At 38.5% G+C, this 23,193-nt stretch overlaps 2 protein-coding genes and 1 non-coding gene across 5 annotated transcripts in view; 2 read left to right on the forward strand and 1 right to left on the reverse strand.

Moving 5' to 3' along the window:
• LOC140714474 (fatty acid-binding protein, intestinal-like) overlaps positions 1-23,193 on the reverse strand; it is a 559,271-nt gene that overhangs the window by 286,767 nt on the left and 249,311 nt on the right. The window lies entirely within an intron of this gene.
• The window catches only part of LOC140714197 (serine/threonine-protein phosphatase 2B catalytic subunit beta isoform), a 97,033-nt gene that overhangs the window by 37,411 nt on the left and 36,429 nt on the right, over positions 1-23,193 (forward strand). For all 3 annotated transcript variants that reach the window (XM_073025112.1, XM_073025110.1, XM_073025111.1), the window contains exons 2-7: positions 9,563-9,763; positions 12,660-12,784; positions 20,019-20,130; positions 21,091-21,236; positions 22,366-22,505; positions 22,588-22,665. In XM_073025112.1, the coding sequence (XP_072881213.1) occupies positions 9,563-9,763; positions 12,660-12,784; positions 20,019-20,130; positions 21,091-21,236; positions 22,366-22,505; positions 22,588-22,665 (802 nt within the window). The remainder of the gene's footprint in view (positions 1-9,562; positions 9,764-12,659; positions 12,785-20,018; positions 20,131-21,090; positions 21,237-22,365; positions 22,506-22,587; positions 22,666-23,193) is intronic.
• Positions 20,233-20,367, forward strand: LOC140714534 (small nucleolar RNA SNORA84). The gene has a single exon (XR_012095900.1). It is a non-coding gene; the product is annotated as a small nucleolar RNA SNORA84 (small nucleolar RNA).

Here is a 23,193-nt window from a genome sequence, read left to right on the forward strand (position 1 = left end):
AATTTCATTGAAATTTAAGATTGTAAGTTTGCAATCAATACCATGAGAGCAGCTCTTAAATATCTGTTGATTCCTTAACATTCAGTATTATTTGTGGACACTTTAGGGAACTTGGTGGTTTGCCCACAGGTGCAGTGTAACAACATTCAACTGTTAGCATTATTCAGGAATGAAGTTCTTTTGCAAGCCGACATTCATCCCAACCCATCCTCAAACCTTTGGCACCAATCCATCTTTCCTGTCACCAGCGTGTTAGGCAGAAACACAGCACTCAGCAATATCACTCCAGCACTTCAGTTGTTTCCTGTGACCTTATCATCAAGATGGACAGTCATGACCTTCAGGTTTCCTAATATACAGTGGATTTCCATTAATTGAACCATTGGTTGATGCAGGAGACTGTTGTCTAACAGTTTCTAACTAGCGTCAGTCATGGGCACTTGTGTGGCCATTAGAAACTGCACTGTGCTTAGAGTGATCAATTTTTTAAATAGTGACATTGGCATGTGTTTGTATTCAAAAAGCAGTGAATTTTGTCACTGATAGTTGGTGAGACGTAAACAGTAAGCCAACTCGGAACTGTTTTGTTCAGCACAGTTTCAAGTATTCAGGCTTGGAGATGCCAGAAACAGCTGGCAGTGAAAATGATGTGATTTCACTATGTCAACAAGTTAGGAATTACGAAGGTATTGACAAACATATTGAATGTTTTGTAGCTGAGTTTTGAAGATAGAAGTTTGAGTATTAGAGTGATGACATTTATTGTGCTTTTCCACTTATCAGGGAATACCATGAAATGCAATATCAACTTGAAAAACATTATTGGCATTTCAGAACCAGCTAAGATCAAAAACTATTACAGCTAGTATGTAAATGTAGAAACTTGACCACAAACACTGCAGCTTTCCTCAGACAATCTGGATGCTAGTAACTATTGATGGGAATTCATACCTGTAATCGTAATGTCTCACAAAAATGGGAGTAGTATTGAATGGTGATGATCAATGTTCATTAGGGACATGGAAGTTTATTTAAAATTGGGAATAGAGGACTTCCAGAACGTGGAATCCAATCAGTGAACTGCATTGGCAACTCCTTTACTGCATGTATGCATTATGGAGGAATATGTTATTGACATTGATCAAGTTAGTTAAAGAGGTTGATAGATCACAAATGATATGGCTGGTTTGAGTCTTGATCTTCAAGCACCTTTTCTTCGATGGCTAAAGACATTGGTAATTACATCAATATCTGCTTACTATGAAAGGTAGCACCCAAATTAATAGAAATTGTCTGTGTTTCCCAATGTCTTACCATGGATCTTTATTTTCTGAGAGTGGTGTTGTATGATTGGGGTAGGTTGGTGGGGGTTTAGTGTTCCAGATGTTTAATATAAGTACTTTTCTCTCATATCCTTAAGTGATTAAGTCAGGAATTACTTAGGTCATAGTTTTTATACTCAGTTGCTGGGGAATTTAGTTTTGTAGTGCTGTTTAGTTTCAGCAGTATGCAGTTGCAAATTGAAAATATTGTCCCTTACAATGAAATGTAATAATGACCATTTCTGAATCACATGGAAAAGTTAGCACATCCTGATGTCTTTCACCTGTGATCTGTGGTCACCTATGTGTTATTCCAAGTTTTATTTGCATCATTCCCTGTACATTATTCATTTTGAACTACAGGTAGGGAATGTGGATCACTTGGCCTGGGATACCCATTGTTGAACAGTGCCAGGAAATTGTGGCCTTACTAATACGACACAGCAAACACGAGGAAATCCTGACGAAGGGTCTCGGCCCGAAACATCAACAGCGCTTCTCCCTATAGATGCTGCCTGGCCTGCTGTGTTCCACCAGCATTTTGTGTGTATTGCTAATACAACACAGGCCTGGTTTATATGCAGTGTAAGTAATTTGCATAGTTACTCCTTGGGCCCTCATCAACCCCTACCCTTTCTGTGAACCATTTCCCCATCTGCCAATAATCTGACTATGACTACTGTTGTACCCCATCAAAACTCCTGGAAGGGAAAGTCAGGTGGAACATTTTCCTCAGTTGCAGCCCAGAATGCCATTTAAGTTGGCTCCTGCATCTCATGTTCCAGCACAACTTTACAGGTGATATTAGAAAAATAAGAGATTAGACAAACCAGGTTATCACTATGTGCTCTTTGGCCTTCATTCTTTTTGAGCACAGTTATATTGGCAGTTTTCTGGTGCTTCTGTACCTCCTCTAAAGATGCCTGGAAAATCAAAAACTGATGCATCCTCTATTTTGGTGACCACTTCTTTTAGAATTATCAGCTACAAGTCATCAGAGCTAGGGAATTTGCTAGTCTTCAACCCCATCACTTCACTTAATACTTATTCTTTAGGGATGCTAAGGGTAGCTAAAATCTATTTTTGTTTGGTTAATTTCATGCTTGTAGGACCATCTACCACTGATAAATGATGGCCATTTAATTTCTACGCAATCTCCAAGAGGCCTATGTTTGTTCTCTCTTTGCACTTCACTTAAGCTCTTTCATTAGTTTGTATACTTCTGGCTAATTTGTCCTTAATTTTCTCCTTGATTATATTCAGCCCTCCATTTATGGATTCTGAACTTAAACCAATCTTCTGTCATGCCGATAACTTCTGCTGCTTTTTATGTTATATTTTTCTACTTAACACCATAAGGTCAAAAGATGTAGGAGCAGAATCAGACCATTCAGCCCATCGAGTCTGCTCCACGATTTCATCATGGCTGATCTAATTTTCCTCTCAGCTCCAATCTCCTGCCTTCTCCCTGTATCCCTTCACCCTGACCAGTCAAGCATCTATCAACATTTGTCTTAAATATACATAAAGACTTGGCCTCTGCAGCTGCCTGTAGCAAAAAATTCCACAGATTCACCACTCTGGCTAAAGAAATTCTTCCTTATCTCTGTTCTAAAAGGGCACCCCTCTATTCTAAGGCTGTCTTAGATAAGATCAGGGGAAACACCCTCCCCTCATCCACTCTACATTTGAGGACTTTCAAGGCCTTTCAACATTTGAAAGGTTTCAATGAGGTCACCTCTCATTTTATTGAATTCCAGTGAGTACTGGCCTAGAGCCATCACACACTCTTCATATAACAAGTCATTCAATTCTGGAATCGTTTTTGTGGACCTTCTTTGAACCCTCTCCAGTTTTAACACATCCTTTCTAAGGGGCCCAAACCTGCTCACAATACGCCAAGTGAGGCCTCACAGGTGCTTTATAAAATTTCAACATTACATCCTTACTTTTATATTCTAGTCCTCTTGAAATGAATGCTAATATTGCATTTGCCTTCCTCCCTTAAATTAAGCTTTAGGGAATCTTACACAAGGGCTCCCAAGTCCCTTTGCACCTCAGGTTTTGATAATTTCTCACCATTTAGAAAATAGTCAACCCTTTCATTTCACCTTCTAAAGTGCATGACCATACACTTCCTGACACTGTATCCCATCTGCCATTTCTTTGCTCAACCTTACACAGGTGGAAAGCATGTAAGGAACTGGCCAGATTTGACCTTGGGACCATTTGCCTTGAATTCTGGTGCTGGTGCCAATACACTGCCAGATGGTTATTGCACTGTATTGCTGCTGCAAAAAAAACAAATTATATGACATATGTGAGTGATGATAAACCTAATTCTGATATGGGTCTCAGTTGTGGACTGAGAGTGGAAAGGAGGCAGGGGAAGGAGAATGATGGTTGGCAAAAGGGGAAGTGAGAGGGGAGGGAGTGGGAAGCACCAGAGAGAGACATTCTGTATTGATCAATAAACCAATTGTTTGCAATCAGATTACCTTGCTTGATGTCTCAGGGCTGGATATGTTTGCACCCTGACATCTCACCGCCCCTACATTCATTCTCTGCCACTCACCCCACACCCTGCCCGTGGCACTCCACCCTCGCCATTCCCAATGTTTTTTGCTCCTGCCAGATTTACAAACTTGCTCTCCTTTCCATGTTGACAGATAAAGTACTGAGCAAGAGTCTTGGGTGCCCTAGCTATATATATGTGCTTAAGAATTTTGCACAGTACTTTATTTCTATGGGATCATTCAGTATCCTATTTGTAACATATTAAAATGTGTGGCCACTGCCACCGCCACCTCCACCTCCAACGGGATCCCACTACCAAGCACATCTTTCCCTCCCCCCACTCTGCTTTCCACAGGGATCTCTCCCTACGCGACTCCCTTGCCCATTCGTCCCCCCCATCCCTTCCCACCGATCTCCCTCCTGGCACTTATCCTTGTAAGTGGAACAAGTGCTGCACCTGTCCTTACACTTCCTCCCTCACCACCATTCAGGGCCCCAGACAGTCCTTCCAGGTGAGGCGACACTTCACCTGTGAGTCGGCTGGTGTGGTATACTGCGTCTGGTGCTCCCGGTGCGGCCTTTTATATATTGGTGAGACCCAACGCAGACTGGGAGACCGTTTAGCTGAACACCTATGGTCTGTCCGCCAGAAAAAGCAGGATCTTCCAATGGCCACACATTTTAATTCCACGTCCCATTCCCATTCTGATATGTCTATCCATGGCCTCCTCTACTGTCAAGATGAAGCCACACTCAGGTTGGAGGAACAACACCTTATATACCGTCTGGATAGCCTCCAACCTGATGGCATGAACATTGACTTCTGTAACTTCCGTTAATGCTCTAATGCCCCTCTTCCCCTTCTTACCCCATCCCTGATATATTTAGTTTTCTTCCCCCCCCCCCCCCCCCTTCTCTCTCTCTGCCCATCACTCTGCCTGTTCTCCATCTCCCTCTGGTGCTCCCCTCCCCCTTTCTTTCTCCCTAGGCCTCCCGTCCCATGATCCTTTCCCTTCTCCAGCTCTGTATCCCTTTTGCCAATTACCTTTCCAGCTCTTAGCTTCACCCCATCCCCTCCGGTCTTCTCCTGTCATTTTGCATTTCCCCTTCCCCCTCCGACTTTCAAATCTCTTACTATCTTTCCTTTCAGTTAGTCCTGACGAAGGGTCTCAGTCTGAAATGTCGATAGTGCTTCTTCCTATAGATGCTGCCTGGCCTGCTGCGTTCCACCAGCATTTTGTGTGTGTAGCTTCATAGCATATTGCTCATTTATATTATCCTGAATATATCCTAAGAAATCATCTTTGTGACTACCATTTCCAATTTGATTAATCCAGTCTACACTAAGATTAAAAATCACCTATGAGTAATGAACCATTCTTTTTACACTATGCCCCAAACTGCCCCCTCCCCATTCCTTTATTTACAGAATGCTTGCTTTCTGATTGGTAGGGCACTTGTGCTTACAATGTATCGTGGTTACAAACCATAAACATTCAGGCACAAATTGCATGTACGACATACAACAAATTTGTGGGAGTTTGTGCTACTGGGACGCTGCCTTATGAGAAACTGTGGATACACTGGGCACAGACCTCAACATAATTATTTAAGAACATGAGTGTCTAGAACCATGTAAATCAAAACAGATACTAGTACCTTTTAAAAGAGGCAAAACTGAAATAAAAATGAACGTGTAAGATTAGGAAACCCCCAATCGATCTTGTTTTTGCATGCAAAAATTCCACAGTAATCCACTGCTAAATGTCGATCTTCTCAAATAGCAGCGATGCGCTGCTGTGATCAGCTATATTCAGCACACTCTTGGGCTGTCTGTGCTGTTGTCCAAGTTAACTATATTCCTGACTGATTTGTATTATGTAATCGTTCATTTTTTTCCTTTAAAGTTGTTGTCAAGTTTTCCTTCAAAGAATATTGTTCTTCCCTGCTGATATCCGAACACCTAACACCAAATGTCTGAGATAGTTTTCAGTTGTGCCACTCTAAAGTAATGTCATTGGATATGGTATTTGAGTGATATGTATTTTTGGCTGTGATGGTCCCATTTCCATAAGTTAAGATTGATTTAACACAGTAGCAGGGTTTCCCAGTAAGGATATCCCTTCCTGTTTTCCTTGTGGTCAGTGTCTTGCGTGACCTTTGCACTTTTTGTGCTACAGAAATGTTGGACATTTTTAGATAGGAAAGGTTTGAAATGAAAAGAAATTTCAATACAACATTTCATACAGCCAATATTTTGAATGCTGTATCATTTAGCAGATGTAATATTCTTTCATTAAGTCGGTCTAAAACCCAAAATGCCCCATCATACTGTTCTGTGACTGTTGAAATTCAAGAGATCCTATCACATCAAAAAGAAAACCATAGATGCGCAAAAATATATATATTTTTCTGGAATCCAATATATCCAAACAAATTATTGAAGTATCTGCTATGAGTCTGATTTGAGGCATTTGCATTATGTGGCTTTCCATCTGGAGCCCGTGATCAGAGGCTGCGGATATTGAATTTTCTATCCTTTCCGGTAGTTCTTTGCCAAATCTTTCACATGTATATAGTGCATTTCGCTAATGACTATCAGATTGGTGAAGGATGTTGGTCTTAGAATTATAGAGTCATACAAAGTCCAAAGTAAGTTTATTATCGATATATATGTTGGCACTATATATAACTCTTGAGATTAAATTCCTTGTGGGTATGCACAGTTTATGCAAAGAGAAAAAGAAGAAAATAATGATAAATAAGCAATGAATATTGGTTCTAAAGGTTGTGGGAACAGTTCAGTGTTGCGGTGAGTGAGGATGAATGAAGTTATCCCCCACTGGTTTGATAACTGTTCTTGAATTTGGTGGTGTGGATCCTGAGGCTCCTGTACCACCTCCATGATGGCAGCAGTGAGAAGCATGCATATATCCTGGAAATTGGTCCTGCAGCCCAGCTTGTCCATATCTTCCCAACCTAGTCCATTAGCCGGCATCTGCCCCATATTCCTCTAAGCCTTTCCTATCCACGTACTTGTGTAAATATCTTTTGTTGTAATTGTGCCTGCTTTTATCACTTACTCTGGTAGTGTGTACTATATACCTACCACTACCTGGGTGGAAAAGCCTGCCTCTCTTTTAAATGTTTCTTCTTTCACCTAAACTCTACGTATTCTAGATTTTGACTCCCCTACCCACGGAAAAAGACGATACATTTTATATATGCTCTCTGTGATTTTATAAACTTCACCTCAGCCTCCTTTGCTCCAAGGAAAACATTCTCATCCCATCCAATCTCTTAAGATGTTAAACATGAGAGCAACCCTTTGCATGTAAATATGAGTAGTGAAAGCTATTTAGAATGTTGCTGTCGCTAAGCGTGCACCTAGAGAGCATTCATCTATGTACTTTAGCTTGGTCAAGGAGGTAATTCTGATGTAGAAAGCATTCATCTGTGTACTTTAACTTGGTCATCAAGGTAGTTGTGATTTTGGTCCAGCCCTTCCATCTGAGGATGCCTTGTATTTTCCCAAGTTTTATGAATTATTCCCAATTTGTCAGGACACTTTAGGGGCTGAAATGAAGGTATTGCAATGTAAGGATGGGCAGGTAGATAGGAAGGACGATACAGCCTTGCTTTATCCCAATCTGCATTGCAATCTGTGTCATTGATCTGTTGTTGAATGTCATTGTTTGTATCTTGTAGTAGTTAGAATGATGAAGACTTGTCAGCCAGCCAGTTTTAAGAAGGTCCTCCATAATTCCTGTCTGCTAATGGACACTAAGAAGACCACATATAATTTTGCATTTCTCTTGTTTTTATTCTGCTCTCCAGATCACATCCATTGTGCTTCCTCATGGCTGAGGTCTTCATTGCATCTCTGGGAGAAACTCTTTAACCACTGGGAAGTTGACTATCTTAGTGGCAGATTGCAGGCAGGCAGGCACTTTTGTAGTTATTATAATTCATATCACTTTTTGAAAATAGTGAATCTGAGATCCCAAAATCCTTTTCTCAGGTGAGTGAGGTGAGGTCACAAGTTTACAAGTTAACAATGGTAAACAAGATTGAGAATTTATTTTGTCATGTCTATAAAGAGGAACTTAGCTTTGTACATTATCTTGTTGTTGCTCTGCCCCAAGATGCATCATACTAAATAAATTCTATTTTATCATAATCATTTTCACTCTCTAGGCAAATACAAAGTGCAGCTGTGCAATGCAAGGTCCCATAAATAGCAAATGGGTTAAATGACCAATTATTTGTGGTCAGGTTGGTTAAGGGAGAAATGTTGGCTAGTCACCAGGAAAATTTATCTTTACATAGCTGTGTTCACCTATCACCCACCAGTTCTTACTCTACACCCTCTGCCCACCCTTTTATACTGTCTGTCTCCTCTCTTTCTTCCAGGGAAGATGAAGAATCTTGAACCAGAGCGATGTGCCTGACCTTCTGAGTCTTTCTTGTGTCTCCAGCAGGAGAGTTCCATGATAGTTTGAGATGTGTTATGAACTCTAGACTGGGATTCAAACTCTTGAAGGATAGCATATCTGAGAATGTAGTGCTCACTAAATACTGGCCTAGGGTTAGAACTGAATATATGTCTGACTCAGTGAGCATAGACAAGCTGGTGATAATCATTTTGTAAGATCATATTTTCTGTGAAATAGTGGAGACTTCAATATGACTGAATTTAGTAATTCTGGTTTGAAGGTATTTTTATAATTAATCTTCACATTTTGAAATTTTTTTTTAATTGCTGGAGTTTATCTTTAGTTTATCTGGAAGTTTACAAATGAATATTATGATCAAATTAATGCATTTTGCATATTTACATCTCAATGAAAGTTTTATAAATCTTTACTGATTTCGTCCTGTTAAGTCCTCGAGTGATATTGATCCTGATGATCACGTTGCTTCTGCTAGTTATTCCAAAGGTGTTACAGGTTTTACGGTACCTCACCCATTTATTGACCTGAATGTTGAGAGTTGAAATTAATTCAACCATTTTAGGGCATTGCAACCCTATTGTCAGCTATAACACCCTATTGTAGAATTCAGACCAGTGTAGTGCTACAGATTAAGCCTGCAGTTTTATAATCCTTGTGACACAAGGCCATGTAGAAGAGCTTGTTCTTCTACAAAGCTGTGTGTGATAACAACACAGGGAGGAAGAATGAGGAAAGGAAGAATCACCGTGTCATTCAATTGAGCTGCCATTCACAGTTCTTTTAAATGTGTGCTCATTTTAGTTTCCACTTCATTCTCTCTCATGTACTTTCAGCTTCTGTGATGTTGACACCGTGCTGGGCAATGAGGGGGTTCAGTTTTTACAGTTTTTAAGTTGGAAAATCACTTATGGTAATTGTACCTCCATAGTAGAATAACGAATGGCATCAAAAATGCACAATACTGATTGGAACTCTAACTAGAAGTAGCGAGAGAGGAAACTAATTCTGTCATTCAGAATAATGAGTATTCATATAAATATGTATATTCATACAATGTATTTTTGAATTCCGTAATATTACAGGAGCTTCTGCATGTGTTGGAGTGTTCTTAAGTCAGGTGTTCGTAACTTGGGGACAGCTTGTACAATCCTTTGGAATTGATTCTGATTTTCAGATCAATACAGTCTGGCAGTGATGTTAATTGTTGTCTGCTGCATTCATACATAAGAAATGACACCTTATTGTATTATCTGTATCTCTTTCTTGCAGCTGTCCCCTTTCCACCAACCAATCATTTGACATTTGAGGAGATCTTCAATGTTGATGGCAAACCCAAGGTGGACGTTTTGAAAAATCATTTAATTAAAGAAGGTCGTGTGGATGAAGAAATTGCACTTAGAATTATTAATGAGGGAGCTGCAATTCTGAGGAGAGAAAAGACAATGATTGAAGTTGAAGCACCAATAACAGGTAAGGCATTGAGAGCCATACTTTACACTAGATTAGTCTCTCACTGGTTGAAGTGTCAAATTTCCTTTCTCCTCTCCCTTTCATCTCATTAGGAACCTGATGCAAACTCAGTTAGAATAACTGATCCATTTTTATGTGCTCAGCTGTGTGTGTTTATGTTTGCTGTTCTTGTCAGATTTAGAAATGGAACTGTGGAATTTGACACCTTTTATATCTGGTCATTTTATACTGTTCTTTATCAGGTATTTGGCAGAAGAAAATCAATCTTGCTGTTCAAATGATGTCTGAAGTGAATGTAGTTGAGCTGAACATAGATTCCAACCTTGGTCACGTGGCTATGTTTTCCCAATTTAGCTTTTTAGGTCTTTGTAAATTCTACCAAAGATTGTAGGAAGATAAGCTATGTATATTAAGATTTCAAAAATCACAAGTTACTGTAAATATTGTGCTGATCAGTCAGCATCTGAAAGAGTCATGAACGTTTCACTGAGGTTGCCAAAGCGAGTTAGGTCCATATTTCACATACAGTGGTGCTGGAGAGTTTGTGAACCCTGTAGAATTTTCTCTATTTCTGCATAACTATGACCTAAAGTGTGATTAGATCTTCATGTGTCCTAAAACTAGATAAAGAGAACCCAATTAAATAAATAACACAAAAAAACATACATGTTCATTTATTTATTGAGAAAAATGATCTGCTATTACATGTATTTGTTGAAAAATATGTGAACCTTTGCTTTCAGTAACTGGTATGACCTTCAATAACTTTAGATGACTTGTACAGCAGTAACTTCATCTCATGTTTCTGGTAACTGGTGATCAATCCTGCACATCGGCTTGGCGGAATTTTATGCCATTCCTCCTTACAAAACTGCTTCAACTCTGGGATGTTGGTGGGCTTCTTTGCATGAGCTGTTTGCTTCTGGTTCTTCCACATTTGTATAGGACATCATTAACTTGGCCATTCCAAAACATGAATTTTTTTCTCTGTTGTTGATTTACTTTTGCTTTTCCGATCATTGTCTTGTTGCATTATCCAACTTCTTTTAAGCTTCAGGTGATGGGCTGCTAGCCTGGAATTCTCCTGTATAATGTCTTGATGCAATTTTGAGTTCATTGTTCTCTCAACAATTGTAAGCATCACAGCCCTTCCAAGATGCTTCACAGTTGGGTTGAGATTTTGGTGTTGGTGTGCAATGCCCTTTTCCCTCCAAACCTAGCAATGTGCATTTCTTCCAAAAAGTTCAACTTTTGTCTTATCTGTCCACAAAGCATTGTCCCAGAAGTGTTGTAGAACATCTAGGTCGTCTTTTGCAAACTTGAGATGTGCAGCAATTTTCACATGAATAGAGAATTTAGGAAGTTCTAGAGATTTCTGCAGGTTACCCATGAGTTCTTTTTCACCTCCTTTGGCATTGCACCTTGTGCCCTTGGTGTGATCTTTGCAGAATGCCCACTCCCAGGGAGAGTAGCAATAGTACAGAGTTCCTCCATTTATAGACAATTTCTCCAACTGTGGACTGGTGAATACACAAGTCTTTAGAAGTGCTCTTGTAGCCTTTTCCAGCTTCATCGCTACAATTCTTCTGAAGTATAAAATAAGATGAGATAAAACTTTATTTATTCCAAAGAAATTATTGTTGCAAGGTTGTTCAACCTGGCTGGCTGTCCTCTCGTGACAGCGCCAGAAGAAAGTAGTTTTGATTGAGGCATAGTACACATAAGTAGATCTTTCTTGAGAATAGCAGACTCTAGTTCCTCGTTAGTATAGTGGTTAGTATCCCCGCCTGTCACGCGGGAGAATAGCAGGCTTTGTTGGTAACCTGACTTTGTGTGTCTTTTTTTTATAGGGCAGGGCATCTCTACAATCCACACATCCAATCTCATCTCATTGATTGGAATGCCTGCCTCCAAGTAGCTCTTGTAGAAGGCATTACCCCAGAGGTTCACATACTTTTTCCAACAAATTATTGTAATATTGGATCATTTTTCTCAATAAATAAATTAATAAGTATAATTTTTTTTGTGTTATTTATTTAACTAGGTACTCTTTAGCTATAGGACTTGAGTGAAGATTAGATCATATTTTAGGCCATACTTATGCAGAAACAGAGAAAATTTTATAGGGTTCACAAACTTTCTAGCACCACTGCGTGCAGCATGAGCAGTACCCTGGCTACTCAAATCAGGTTAGGCGATCATGAGATATACCTTTGGTTTTGCAGGAAGTTGAGTGGCACTTCAAAGCTGAGATGTACAATACGAAACAAGCAAAAAGGATTAATCCATGCTTTGTCACGCTTTTTCTAATCTTTTTCTTCTTGTCCCTAGCTCAGTTGAGAAGTTAGTCAGCAAGACCGATCACTGCAAGGAATTGCAGCAGGTGCTGCACTAGACAAAGTTCAGCTAATTGATCCTTAATTTACGGTAGCTAAACAGTTAACTGTTGGTACGTGATCCTGTAACTGTACTTTTAATTCACTGTTGAATACATAATTTCTGAATTAAATCTCTGCATCATAAGCGATCATTTCATATACCTGGTTAAGCATGGTTGTATGTAAAATAAAATTCCAGCAGGTGGAAGTTAACATTCCTTTATTGATTTTATTTCAGGTTGCTTTTCTTGCTGGTTTCAAGTTTTGAAGCTTGTCATTCTAAAATGGTAGTACTATAAATTAAAACAGAAGTCACATAATTCTGTCTAAACTTTGAAACAAACAGTTTGGAGTGGCAAATTTATGTGGTACTTTGGTACATTTTAATTTCATTATTATTTAAGCCACAAAATTATTGAATGTATATTTTTCCATTGTACATTTTCATGGATGGTATCTTTTGGTCTAGAGGATCAATGTGGGTTTGAGTTTAAAATGCAGCTGCTGTTTTCTTCCAGTATGTGGGGATATTCATGGTCAGTTCTTTGACCTGATGAAGCTGTTTGAAGTGGGAGGGTCACCAGCCAGCACCAGATATCTCTTCCTTGGCGATTATGTGGACCGAGGATATTTCAGCATAGAGGTAAGCAGAGCTGTAAAATCTAATTTTTAAGGTTATTTGTTGAAGCAGTGGAGAAGGCTGTTGAACTGCTGAAATGTTCATCATTGAAGTTAGGTATGTATCTATCTTTTCCTACCCTTTTTCTTAAGCTTTGGTATCACATCACTTTTTCAGTTGTGAACTATATGCATTATCTATGTGTAATGGTTCAATGCATAAAATATTGTAGAACAGGTGGTGAGGGGTGCAGTGAAATAAAAGTGTGCATGACCTTAAATTTGAAGATCATATTCAGTTTCTGTTCTGCTCTGAATTAGCTAATCAGAGCACAAATAGCAGTTGGGTTGCTGTAATTAAACTTGTGACTTTGGGTTAGGATTTCTGTTGATTGCTGTTTAATAACTCCACACAGGCATACATTTCAAACAGGAGCAGTTTAGACTTGCTAGTTATGCTGCAGTTTGTTTTCCGTTCCTGCAACTAGCTGCTTAAAGAAGCAGGTTATTCCTACTAACTGAAAGATGGAATCACCAACTACTTAAACAGGAAGGACAGAAATTATAAAATATTATTTCAATCTGAGATTCAGATATTTGGAGGGGAGAATAACCTGAGTATTTTAATTCTAGGTGTTTTTTTAGACTTGATTATAGACAGGGAAAGGAAAATTCATGCCAGTTTGATGCAGAATCCAGGATGCACATGAAACTGAAGCTCTGCTTTTTTGACATCTTCAAAATATCTGCTATTTTCATGATTAAAAACAACAAGTGCAGAGAGAGCAGTAATTTGTAAGATGATTTAATAGGCAAGATATCATTCAAATTGGAGGGCTGGGGTGGTGGGTGGAGGAGGAGGTGACGAACAGGAAAGTGGGAGTGGTAGAAGTAGAACAATCTTTATTAATGGCTTATTATTGCCACATATACCGAAGTACAGTAAAAAGCTTGTCCTCCATATTGTTTATATAGATCAATTTATTACAGAGTGCATTGAGTTAGTACAAGGTAAAACAATAAGAGATGCTGAATAAAGAGTAACAGCTATAGAGAAAAGCAGTGTAGATAAACAATTAAGATGCAAGATCACTATGAGGTTGGTTGCTTATCATCCTAGGGAACCAATCAACGTCTTAGAATAGTGGAGTAGAAGCTGTACTTTAACCCAGTGGTCAATGCTTTCAGGCTTTTTCATCTTCTGTTCAAGGGAGGAGAGGGGAAGAGAGAATGTCTGGGGTGAGTAGGATTTTTAAATATGCTTTACTGAGGTGGCGAGAAGCACAGAGAGATCCCAAGGAAGTAAAGTTGATTTCTATGATGTGCTGAGCTGTGTCCACAACTCTGTGCAGTTCCTTGTGGTCATGGGCAGTGCAGTTGCCATTCCAAGCAGTGATGCATCCTGATGCTTTCTGTGGACCGTCGATAAAAGTTGTAAGGGTTGACAGGGACATGCCAAATTTCTGTAGCCTCCAGAGGAAGCAGAGGTGTCAGTGAGCTTTCTTGATGCAGATTGTGGGGGGCGATCATCAAGAGCCAGGGTCGAAATTAAAATGCAGGATCTCAGATTAGTAATAGTAGTCTAAATTTAAACTTGCGTAGGTTTAAATTAAAGTGTTGAATGCCTTGCTCAAAGAAAGTAGTGCGAGAAAGGTTTTGATTTGTGGTGTTTGGAGAAACTGTGAGCTCTACCACAGATATAAGCTCCACTTGTATAGATTGAGACAATGTTCTGTCTAACAGGATGACCAGCATCATGGACAAAACTCAATTTTTTTTAAAGGGGTATGTAAAATGCATTAACAATATCAAAGCAGTATCATTGTTCAGGTAGAATTGATTGGAAAAGATTAATAAGAATCACAAATTGCAACAGTCATAGTATAGAGTAACACACCAAATACTGGAGGAACTCAGCAAGTTGGGTAATATCAGGACTGGTGCGAGTACTGATGAAGAGCCTTGGTCTGAAATGTCGACTCTTTATTCCTTTCCATAAATGTTGCCTAGCATGCTGAGTTCCTCCAGCATTTTGTGTGTGGTACTCTGGATGTCCAGCATCTGCAGAATCTCTTGTGTTAAAGATTGCAATATACTATTAAAATAGCTTTCTTGAAATTAACAAAATATTTGTAAAAATTTATATGAAGTATAAGTAAAGGTGATTTGGTCTGATTGCTCTTATGTTTGAATATTTACTGAGATTGGGATTTACTTCAGGTTCTTAATATTTAGAAGGGAAAGGTGAAACAAGAAAGGATTGTAGAACAGATCTGATGGTAATGAGTGACATGACGTACATGAATCAGGAAAACTGGAAAGTAAAAGTTTGTGTGGAGACACTAGATAACAAGTAATACAAATGATTTATAGAAGTAACCTATGAGACCTCTAAAAGCAGTTGTGCTACATAATGGTATACAAATTAGAGCAGGTTGGTCTGCTATTTAAGGGTTGATCTCATTTGAACCTCAACTTTATTTTTCACTCAAACCTCAATGGCCTTTCACTCCCTTGCCTATCAAGAATATATCTACAGCACCACTGCCTTAAGAATTGTCAAAGGCTTGGCTTCCATTGCCCGAAAGACAGCCCACTAGGAGGAATTCTTTTACCATATCACATCAAATAGGCAACCCTTATTTTTAAACAGTAGTCCCAGTTCTAAATTTTCCCACAAGAGGAAGCATCTTGTCAATATCAGAATGAAGTTTAATATCACTGGCATATGTCATGAAATTTGTTGTTTTGCAGCAGCAGTATATTACAGTGCATAATAAAAACAGCTATAAAATACAATAAGTACATTAAAAAATTAAATAAGTAGTGCAAAGAAGAGGGAAAATACAAGTGATGTATTGTTCATGGGTTCATTGTTTGTTCAGCTTATATATCTACCTATCTGAAGCTCTCGGTGTCTTGTAGATTTCAATCAATCCCTTCTGTCTTCCAAACTCCAGCAGATACAGACTCCAACCTTTTCATTTAAACAACTCATCTATTTCAGGCTTAGACTACAAAGCCTTCTCTGCTCCAACACCTTAACATCCTTCCTTAAATAAGGAAAAAAGTTTTGTACATAATTACTTCAGATGTGGTCCAAACATTTGTCTTCAGTTTCTCTAACAGTAAATAATTTTCTATCAGTGATCCTAATTTCTTGTACATACATGTTAGCCTTGTGTGAATCATACAACAAGCCACCCATATCTCTCCTCATGTCAGAGCACTGCAATCTCTCTTCATTTAGGTAAGTGTAGCTCCTTATTATTTTTCTTGCTAAAATAGACAATCTTGCAATTTCCCTGCTGATTGCCTCCTTTTTACTGGCTCTTTGCTGACTCACCTATTTTTTCTACATCTCTTTGTAATCTCACTATGTCCAGTCATAGCTTGGGCATAGTGTTGAAAATTATGAAATGATAAACTTATTCCCTGATAATTTTGACAGATTGGCAAAATATTCTTGAAGATAAATTCATAAAATGTACTTAATAGTTTCCTAGAGCAATGTCATAGAGCTGAAAAGGGAAAAACAATTTTAGATGCTGTCCTTTGCAATAAGATGGTATTGATTAGGAATATTGTTGAGAGTTTCTCTAGGTAATCCTACATTAGTTGAGAATGACACAGTTAATTTAAGACTAAAATCTTAAATAAATGATAGGTACTGTATAAGATATAGGTTGCCTTTGGAAGATTGAGAAATCAGATAGAAGGTATGGCAGTAGGTGATGCATTTAAAATGGTGTAATTCCAAATATCTTTGTGCTATTAATAAATAAAAAATATTAAAATTAAATTAAGTTTGCAAATTTAAAATTAAGAGTTATCAAGAACTGCAATTAGTATTTGTCCAAATATTTAATATTCTTTGAATGCACGTGCCTATGAAGTTTGCTATGGAAAAGCTTGGCTCTAATTTTCAAAGTAGTTTTTCTTATGCTGTATTCTTTAACCAGCAAAAGCAGTTTCTCTCTAACCATTCCATCATTATTATCATTTAATTATTTTTGGCTTTATTTTACTATATTTCTACTCTATTCTTGGTTGGTGCATCTGTAACGAAACCCAATTTCCCTCGGGATCAATAAAGTATGTCTGTCTGTCTGGCAGCATCTATAGGGAGAAGCGCTGTTGATATTTCGGGCTAAGACCCTTCGTCAGAACCTGATGAAGAGTCTCGGCCCGAAACGTCGACAGCGCTTCTCCCCATAGATGCTGCCTGGCCTGCTGTGTTCCACCAGCATTTTGTGTGTGTTGTTTGAATTTCCAGCATCTGCAGATTTCCTCGTGTCTGTCTGTCTGTCTGTGTCCTTGTTATTTCTTGAAAATTTCAGTCTTAAACTTTGGTCATCTAAATTACTAGGAATAATTGCAATCTGCTATTTAAATTTAACACATAGAGTCCAGACCTGTTAAATCTTTGTTGCATTGACTCCAAGGGCCTCACCTTAAGAAATGATGTGGTAGAGATGGAAAAATGAGAGAAGAGGATGGCATTGTAGGAGACAGAGATTGTATAACCTAGCTGGGTGGACATGCTGGGTGGACATGGAAGGATTGCCTTCTCTTCAAGGAGAATTGGAAAATACAAGTCGTCCATTTAAGACAGAAGTGCATTGACACTCTGGGAAGTTGAGAGTGTTTAATATTCTTCTCCCAAGGGAAATGGTAGATTATTGATGACCTGAGGGCATGACAAACTAGTGGGTAGATTGCAATGTGCAGATAATTTATAAGCATATTTAATAGCAGAGCAGATTCAAAGAACAAGTGGTCTACTTTTGCCCGTAATTCATATGTATGTATATGTATTGAGCTCAAAGGTTTGCTGAGTAACCCTTCCAGTTTAAGATAGTGCTGGCAAAGTTTAGCGACTGGTTGCTGGTAACAAATAAAACAAAGAAGATAACCAAATATTTCATTAATTACATTTTTTTCTGCAAAACGGTCACTGCAAACAGTAAGCTGTAACTTTCCTGTCAGAGTTGAGCTTTTGAACCGCCTATATGACCTGGCATTTTTGCAGTTGGAACTGAGGTCTCAAAGGTGCAGAACAGCTACAGAGTGGTGTGTTCAGGCCGAATTGAGGTAGTGGCTTTTGGGCCATAGAGTGAGGAATGAGCCAATGTTTGGCCATTCCTGGAGTGAATGTGGAGGCAGTTAGATTTGGCAGAACAGTGGTGAGCTGAGCAGAGGTGATGCAGAGTCGAGATGGTGGAGCCCTGACCTGAGCCTGAGAGCAAGGAAAGACCTGAGATTTGATTACGGTAAGTTAAGTGCTGAGCCAAACTGGAAATGTTGGTTCGGGCCGCATTGAGGTGCTGGAACACCAGCCCGAGAGCTAATCGAAGCGGCAGGTTCTGGGTCCTAGAGCATTTTGAGGACGATTTATACACCGGGCCCGATTGAAAAAGACAAGGATTTGGGCTGGAGGCGAGGCAGGGGCTGGTTCAAATCTCTGCTTCATGAGGTTTACTTGTCTCCGCACTGAATTTCAGTTTGTTACTCAATGAGTTTTTCTCATTTCCACACCAAACTGTGGCCTGCAGCGATCACAGTGTGAACCTCAGTTCTGAATGCTATTTGTTTACTTTTATTGTTTGCACGTTTTATTCCCCTTGTTTTTTCACTGCACGTGGGGTGAGTCGTCATTTGTTTTAATGGGCTCTATTGGGTTTATTTGTTTTATGGCTGCCTGTAAGAAGACGAATCTTAAGGTTGTATATACATATTTAATAATAAATGTACTTTAACTTGACTTTGAGTATAATAAAAAGGATTGACGATTGGTTAACAGCAGGAAGAGTGGATCATTTTAAGTTTGACGTTCAGCATTTAGTGGGATATTATAAGGAGTTTGAATGTAATATTGTGATCATCTAGGTGGGAAGAGGAGTTGGATTCTATAAAGTTTTATAAATCAGTCAAGCAACTAGTTTATTCACAGATAGATTTTATTTACCCTAGTAAGTATAGCAAAACAGATTTTCTTTAGGAGATGAGAATCTAATGTGTTGATATCCAGAGATTTGGTGCCCTTGTACGTGGATCATAATATTAGCATCTGCAGATTTCTTCTTGTTCATAATATTAGCATTCAGGTTTAGCAAATAATTGGGAACAGATATAATCTGTTAGCTAAGAATCCTGAACATACAAGAAAGGAATCTTGCTGCAATTGCTGAGACAGCATCTGATTAATTCTGCTTATAGAAGGTATGCTTGCCATTGAGGTGGTGCAGCATAGTGAGCTGGATTAATTGCTGCAGGTATCTTCAGTTTCTGGAATTTAGCAGAAGGAAATATCAAAACAAAGTTTCACTGTAGCTTATAAAAATTAATAGAGGGCAGAATAAAGTAAATGTTGAGAGAATGTTTCCACTGCTTGATAGTCTAGAAAAAAGGCTAAATTTGAGAAGGATTCTATCATTTAGTCCTAAGATGAACTTTCATCATTTAGAAGAGGTGTTGAACTAAGATAATGTTTGCCATTTCAAATTGATGTAAACGATGACATGGCAATAATTTGAAGAGCAGGAGAACTTTCTCCCTTGTCCCTTGTAATTTCTGCTTAACAGTCCATCACTCAAAAGGCAACTATGTTATCACATCTTTTTTATGTACAATGTAGGTTCTATGTGTTATAAGAAACTGTGCCTGTGATATTGCTGTGAGTAAGTCTGTCAAACCTCTCCATATTTGTGCACATGACAATAAACTCAGCTTGATCCTCTTTGCAAACTTCATTTTTACTTTTGAAACAGTGACAACAGATTGCAAAATTATTTTGTGTACTGGTTGGGATATTCTGAGGTTGTTATATAAAGGCAAGCTCTTACATCAAATCTGCATCTTAACATTTATTTGCTTTTTTCCTCATTTCCACTGGTATTGTACAATCAGTTCACAGTATTGGGAATCTTACAATGTATCTAATTAGTGCTGTTCTTCCACTACCAGTTTGATACAATTTTTTTTCCTGTATCTAACTTTCATTGAACATGACATGCAAAACGTTGACGAACTGACTCGGAAAGTCTTTTTCAGCACTAAAGCTGAAGCGTAATTTAGAAATAAAAGTGACTTAAAACAATAGTTCATGTTGTACCAATAAGTGAATTATTAAAAATGATCTATTGTCAGCCATACTGATGAGTTAACTTTTGCTGTATTTCACTAATTCCTCTGGAGGAGTAGCACTATGTGTGTAATGAGTTGGTAGCTTGAATCCTGACCTTTTTTTTCCCTAACAGTGTGTTCTCTATTTGTGGACTCTCAAGATTCTATACCCAAGTACTTTATTCCTTTTACGAGGGAATCACGAATGCAGACACCTCACAGAATATTTCACATTTAAACAAGAATGTGAGTAAATATTAACTTGTGTTGCAAAGGATTCGTCTTTCATTTAGTAACTCTATTCATAATGGTCTGGAGGATTGAGGAGAAGGTAATAATCTCTTGCTTGCCCTGTGGTTACTGTAGACTGGGATGACCATACGGTTCTGCAGTTATTGTTGGGCAAATAGTAACACTGTGATTTTTGCATGGAGCCTGTAATGACTGATCTTCAGTCTCTGTAGCCCGGTCACAGAAACATTTAGAATTAAACAGTTGGTTAATTTCTGAGCTTCCATTTAACTTTGCATTAAATAAAGTGTCAGCTATACCTCTAAGTTAGTATCAGTCCAGTTAAACAGCACTTGAGTGCTTGTTTATCGCTGTCAATGATTCTAGCAGTGCATAGCATCTACTACTGAAATTGATTGGGTGAAAAGGTAGAGGACTTTACAGAAGTAGGGAAATTTATTTGTGTTAAATGCAAGATGAATTTTTAGATGGGTTATCGAAGAGAGCCCATGTATTATGGAGACTGGAAATCTCCTGTTCAAATTTCAGCCTTAGCAGAGTCAGTAACATTTATTGTGGCCTTTTTAGTGGCATTGCGTTAAGTGTTTTGTCTAAGTGAAAAAGCTCTGATTTCTGGCATATGCCTACGTGTGTGAATAGATTCAAGCACATATGCTTTGTGTTTGATGGCCAGGCGTCTCTGACTACGCTTCCATGAAGAATTATTCTTCTGGCCCTAGCTGGTTGGAGCCTCCAAGTTGAATAATATGGGAAGAGCAGGGGCAAAAGGAGAGTGCATTTATTGGCTATTTGGAACTATTTGGAAGTCAACAACTCCGGGGGTAAATGTTACCAAAAGGGTCACCAAGGGATATCAGTAGTAAGGTAGATAAAGATAAATAACTACAATAGTCATTTGATATTACAAGAAACAAGTTCAATATCTGAATATTAATCTTTAGTATTTCTACATAGGTAAGATCAAATATTCTGAAAGAGTGTATGATGCCTGCATGGACGCTTTTGACTGCCTTCCTCTTGCTGCACTTCTGAACCAGCAATTTCTTTGTGTTCATGGGGGGCTTTCACCAGAAATTCATAGTTTAGAAGATATTAGAAGAGTAAGTATTTTATGTGATATTTAAAATCATTACATAAATCATTATTGATTGCAGTGGTGACATTTCTCGAGGATATGAACAGAAATTGTAATGTCTGCTGTGGATTTTCACAGCCCATGTTTGTAATGGGTGGGATTGTATAATTAAAGTATAAAATTATTTGTTCAGTGTTTTGGATACCGTCTCCATCCCACAGATTAAAAAATTAAGTCCATTGCTCCTTTTAAGAAACTCAATTCTTCAGTGATGTCCAACTGATAAGTTTCAGTCCTCTAATCCTTTCCTTCAGCAAGTGTATGCCACTTTAGCCTGTAATTTTATATCATTAATGACTTTTTAAAAATTTTATGCCCTGAATTTCATGACTCTGAAGTACAAATTTCTGTTCTCACCAATACTTCCCGTTGCCCTCCTTTCCTTTCTTCTAAAGTTCACTGTCCTCTCCTATTAGGTTATCTCTTCCATATATCCTTTCTCAGCTTCTTACTTTATCCCCTCTCTTCACCCACCTTCTTCTTCACCTGGTCTCACCTATCACCTCCCAGCTTCTCCTCTACCCTCCTAATCTGGCTTCTGCCCCTTTCCTTCCCAGTCCTGATGAAGGGTTTTGGCCAGAAACGTCAACTGTTTATTCCCCTCAATAGATGTTGCCTGGCTTGCTGAGTTCCTCCAACGTTTTGTGTGGGAGCATGTTACTAAAGATTTCTAGCATCTGCAGAATCTCTTGTGTTGAGGAAGTTCTTCAAAGGAGTTCTTAGACTCTTGAAAACATTCAGTCATCATTTGAACCAGTATATTATTTGAGCTCTCTGATCTGGAAGTGACATTCACAGAATATGTATGTTACTCGTAAGGACAATATTTAATGCTTAACAAAATTATTACTGAGTAAGTGAATAATCTCCCCCCCCCAAAAAAAAAAACTGTGGTTCCTGCTGTGTGGTGAATCTCAGAAGCTGCTTGCTTTCTGAATTGAGCATTTTGACTTGTTATGACACCAATTTGATGATGAATTTCTAAATCAGGTTAAATTGTGTTAGAAGAAAGGAAGTGGAAGTTCAGCTCGGAATGCGATTCATTGGTGTATACTGTATTGACTTTCTTGTTTTCTTGACATGTCTCTTCACAGTTAGATAGGTTTAAGGAGCCACCTGCTTTTGGGCCAATGTGTGACTTGTTGTGGTCAGATCCTTCAGAGGATTTTGGAAATGAAAAAACGCAAGATCACTTCAGTCATAATACAGTGCGGGGATGTTCCTACTTCTACAGGTACAGTTAATGGGCAGACTGACTCTGTACATTAAATTTTAGATTTCTGTGTTTTTAAATTAAAAATACTTTCTTGTTTCAGCTACCCAGCTGTCTGTGAATTTCTTCAAAATAATAATTTGCTATCAATTATTCGTGCTCATGAAGCCCAGGATGCAGGGTAAGAAATTTTCTCAATTCATTTGAAACATTTGTACATTTGAAATAGTAATGTTGGAAATAGTGGGAAATTAGGCAGCTTCTCTGGAGAAACTGAGTTGGTTTTTTAGGTGGTTGATATTTTAGGGTAAGTTGGAACTCTAACATATTTCAAGTAGTGGAAACACTGTTGCTCTGTCATTCAAACTCTATTTTCTCAGCATGCATTCAGTAGTCTACCCTTTCATTTACAGTGCAACCAGAAACATGAAGTGCTGTAACTTTTCCAAACTGTGATGAAAGATCATGGATCAAAAACATTAATTATTTCTGTCTATAGATGCAACCTGATCTGATAAGTACTGTACATCTCCAGCATTTTCTATTTCAATTTCAGATTTACGACATCTGTAGTACTTTTACTCAACAAAAAAACACCATCTTCATCTTCATCATTCCTGCTTCCCCTCCCCCACCCCTTGATCTTTCCTCTGATTGGTTTTCCACCCTCCCCCCACCTTCTTTATAGGGCCCCTGCCCCCCCTTTAGT

The sequence above is a fragment of the Hemitrygon akajei genome, chromosome 21 (assembly GCF_048418815.1).
Source record: "Hemitrygon akajei chromosome 21, sHemAka1.3, whole genome shotgun sequence".
Lineage (NCBI taxonomy): Eukaryota > Metazoa > Chordata > Chondrichthyes > Myliobatiformes > Dasyatidae > Hemitrygon > Hemitrygon akajei.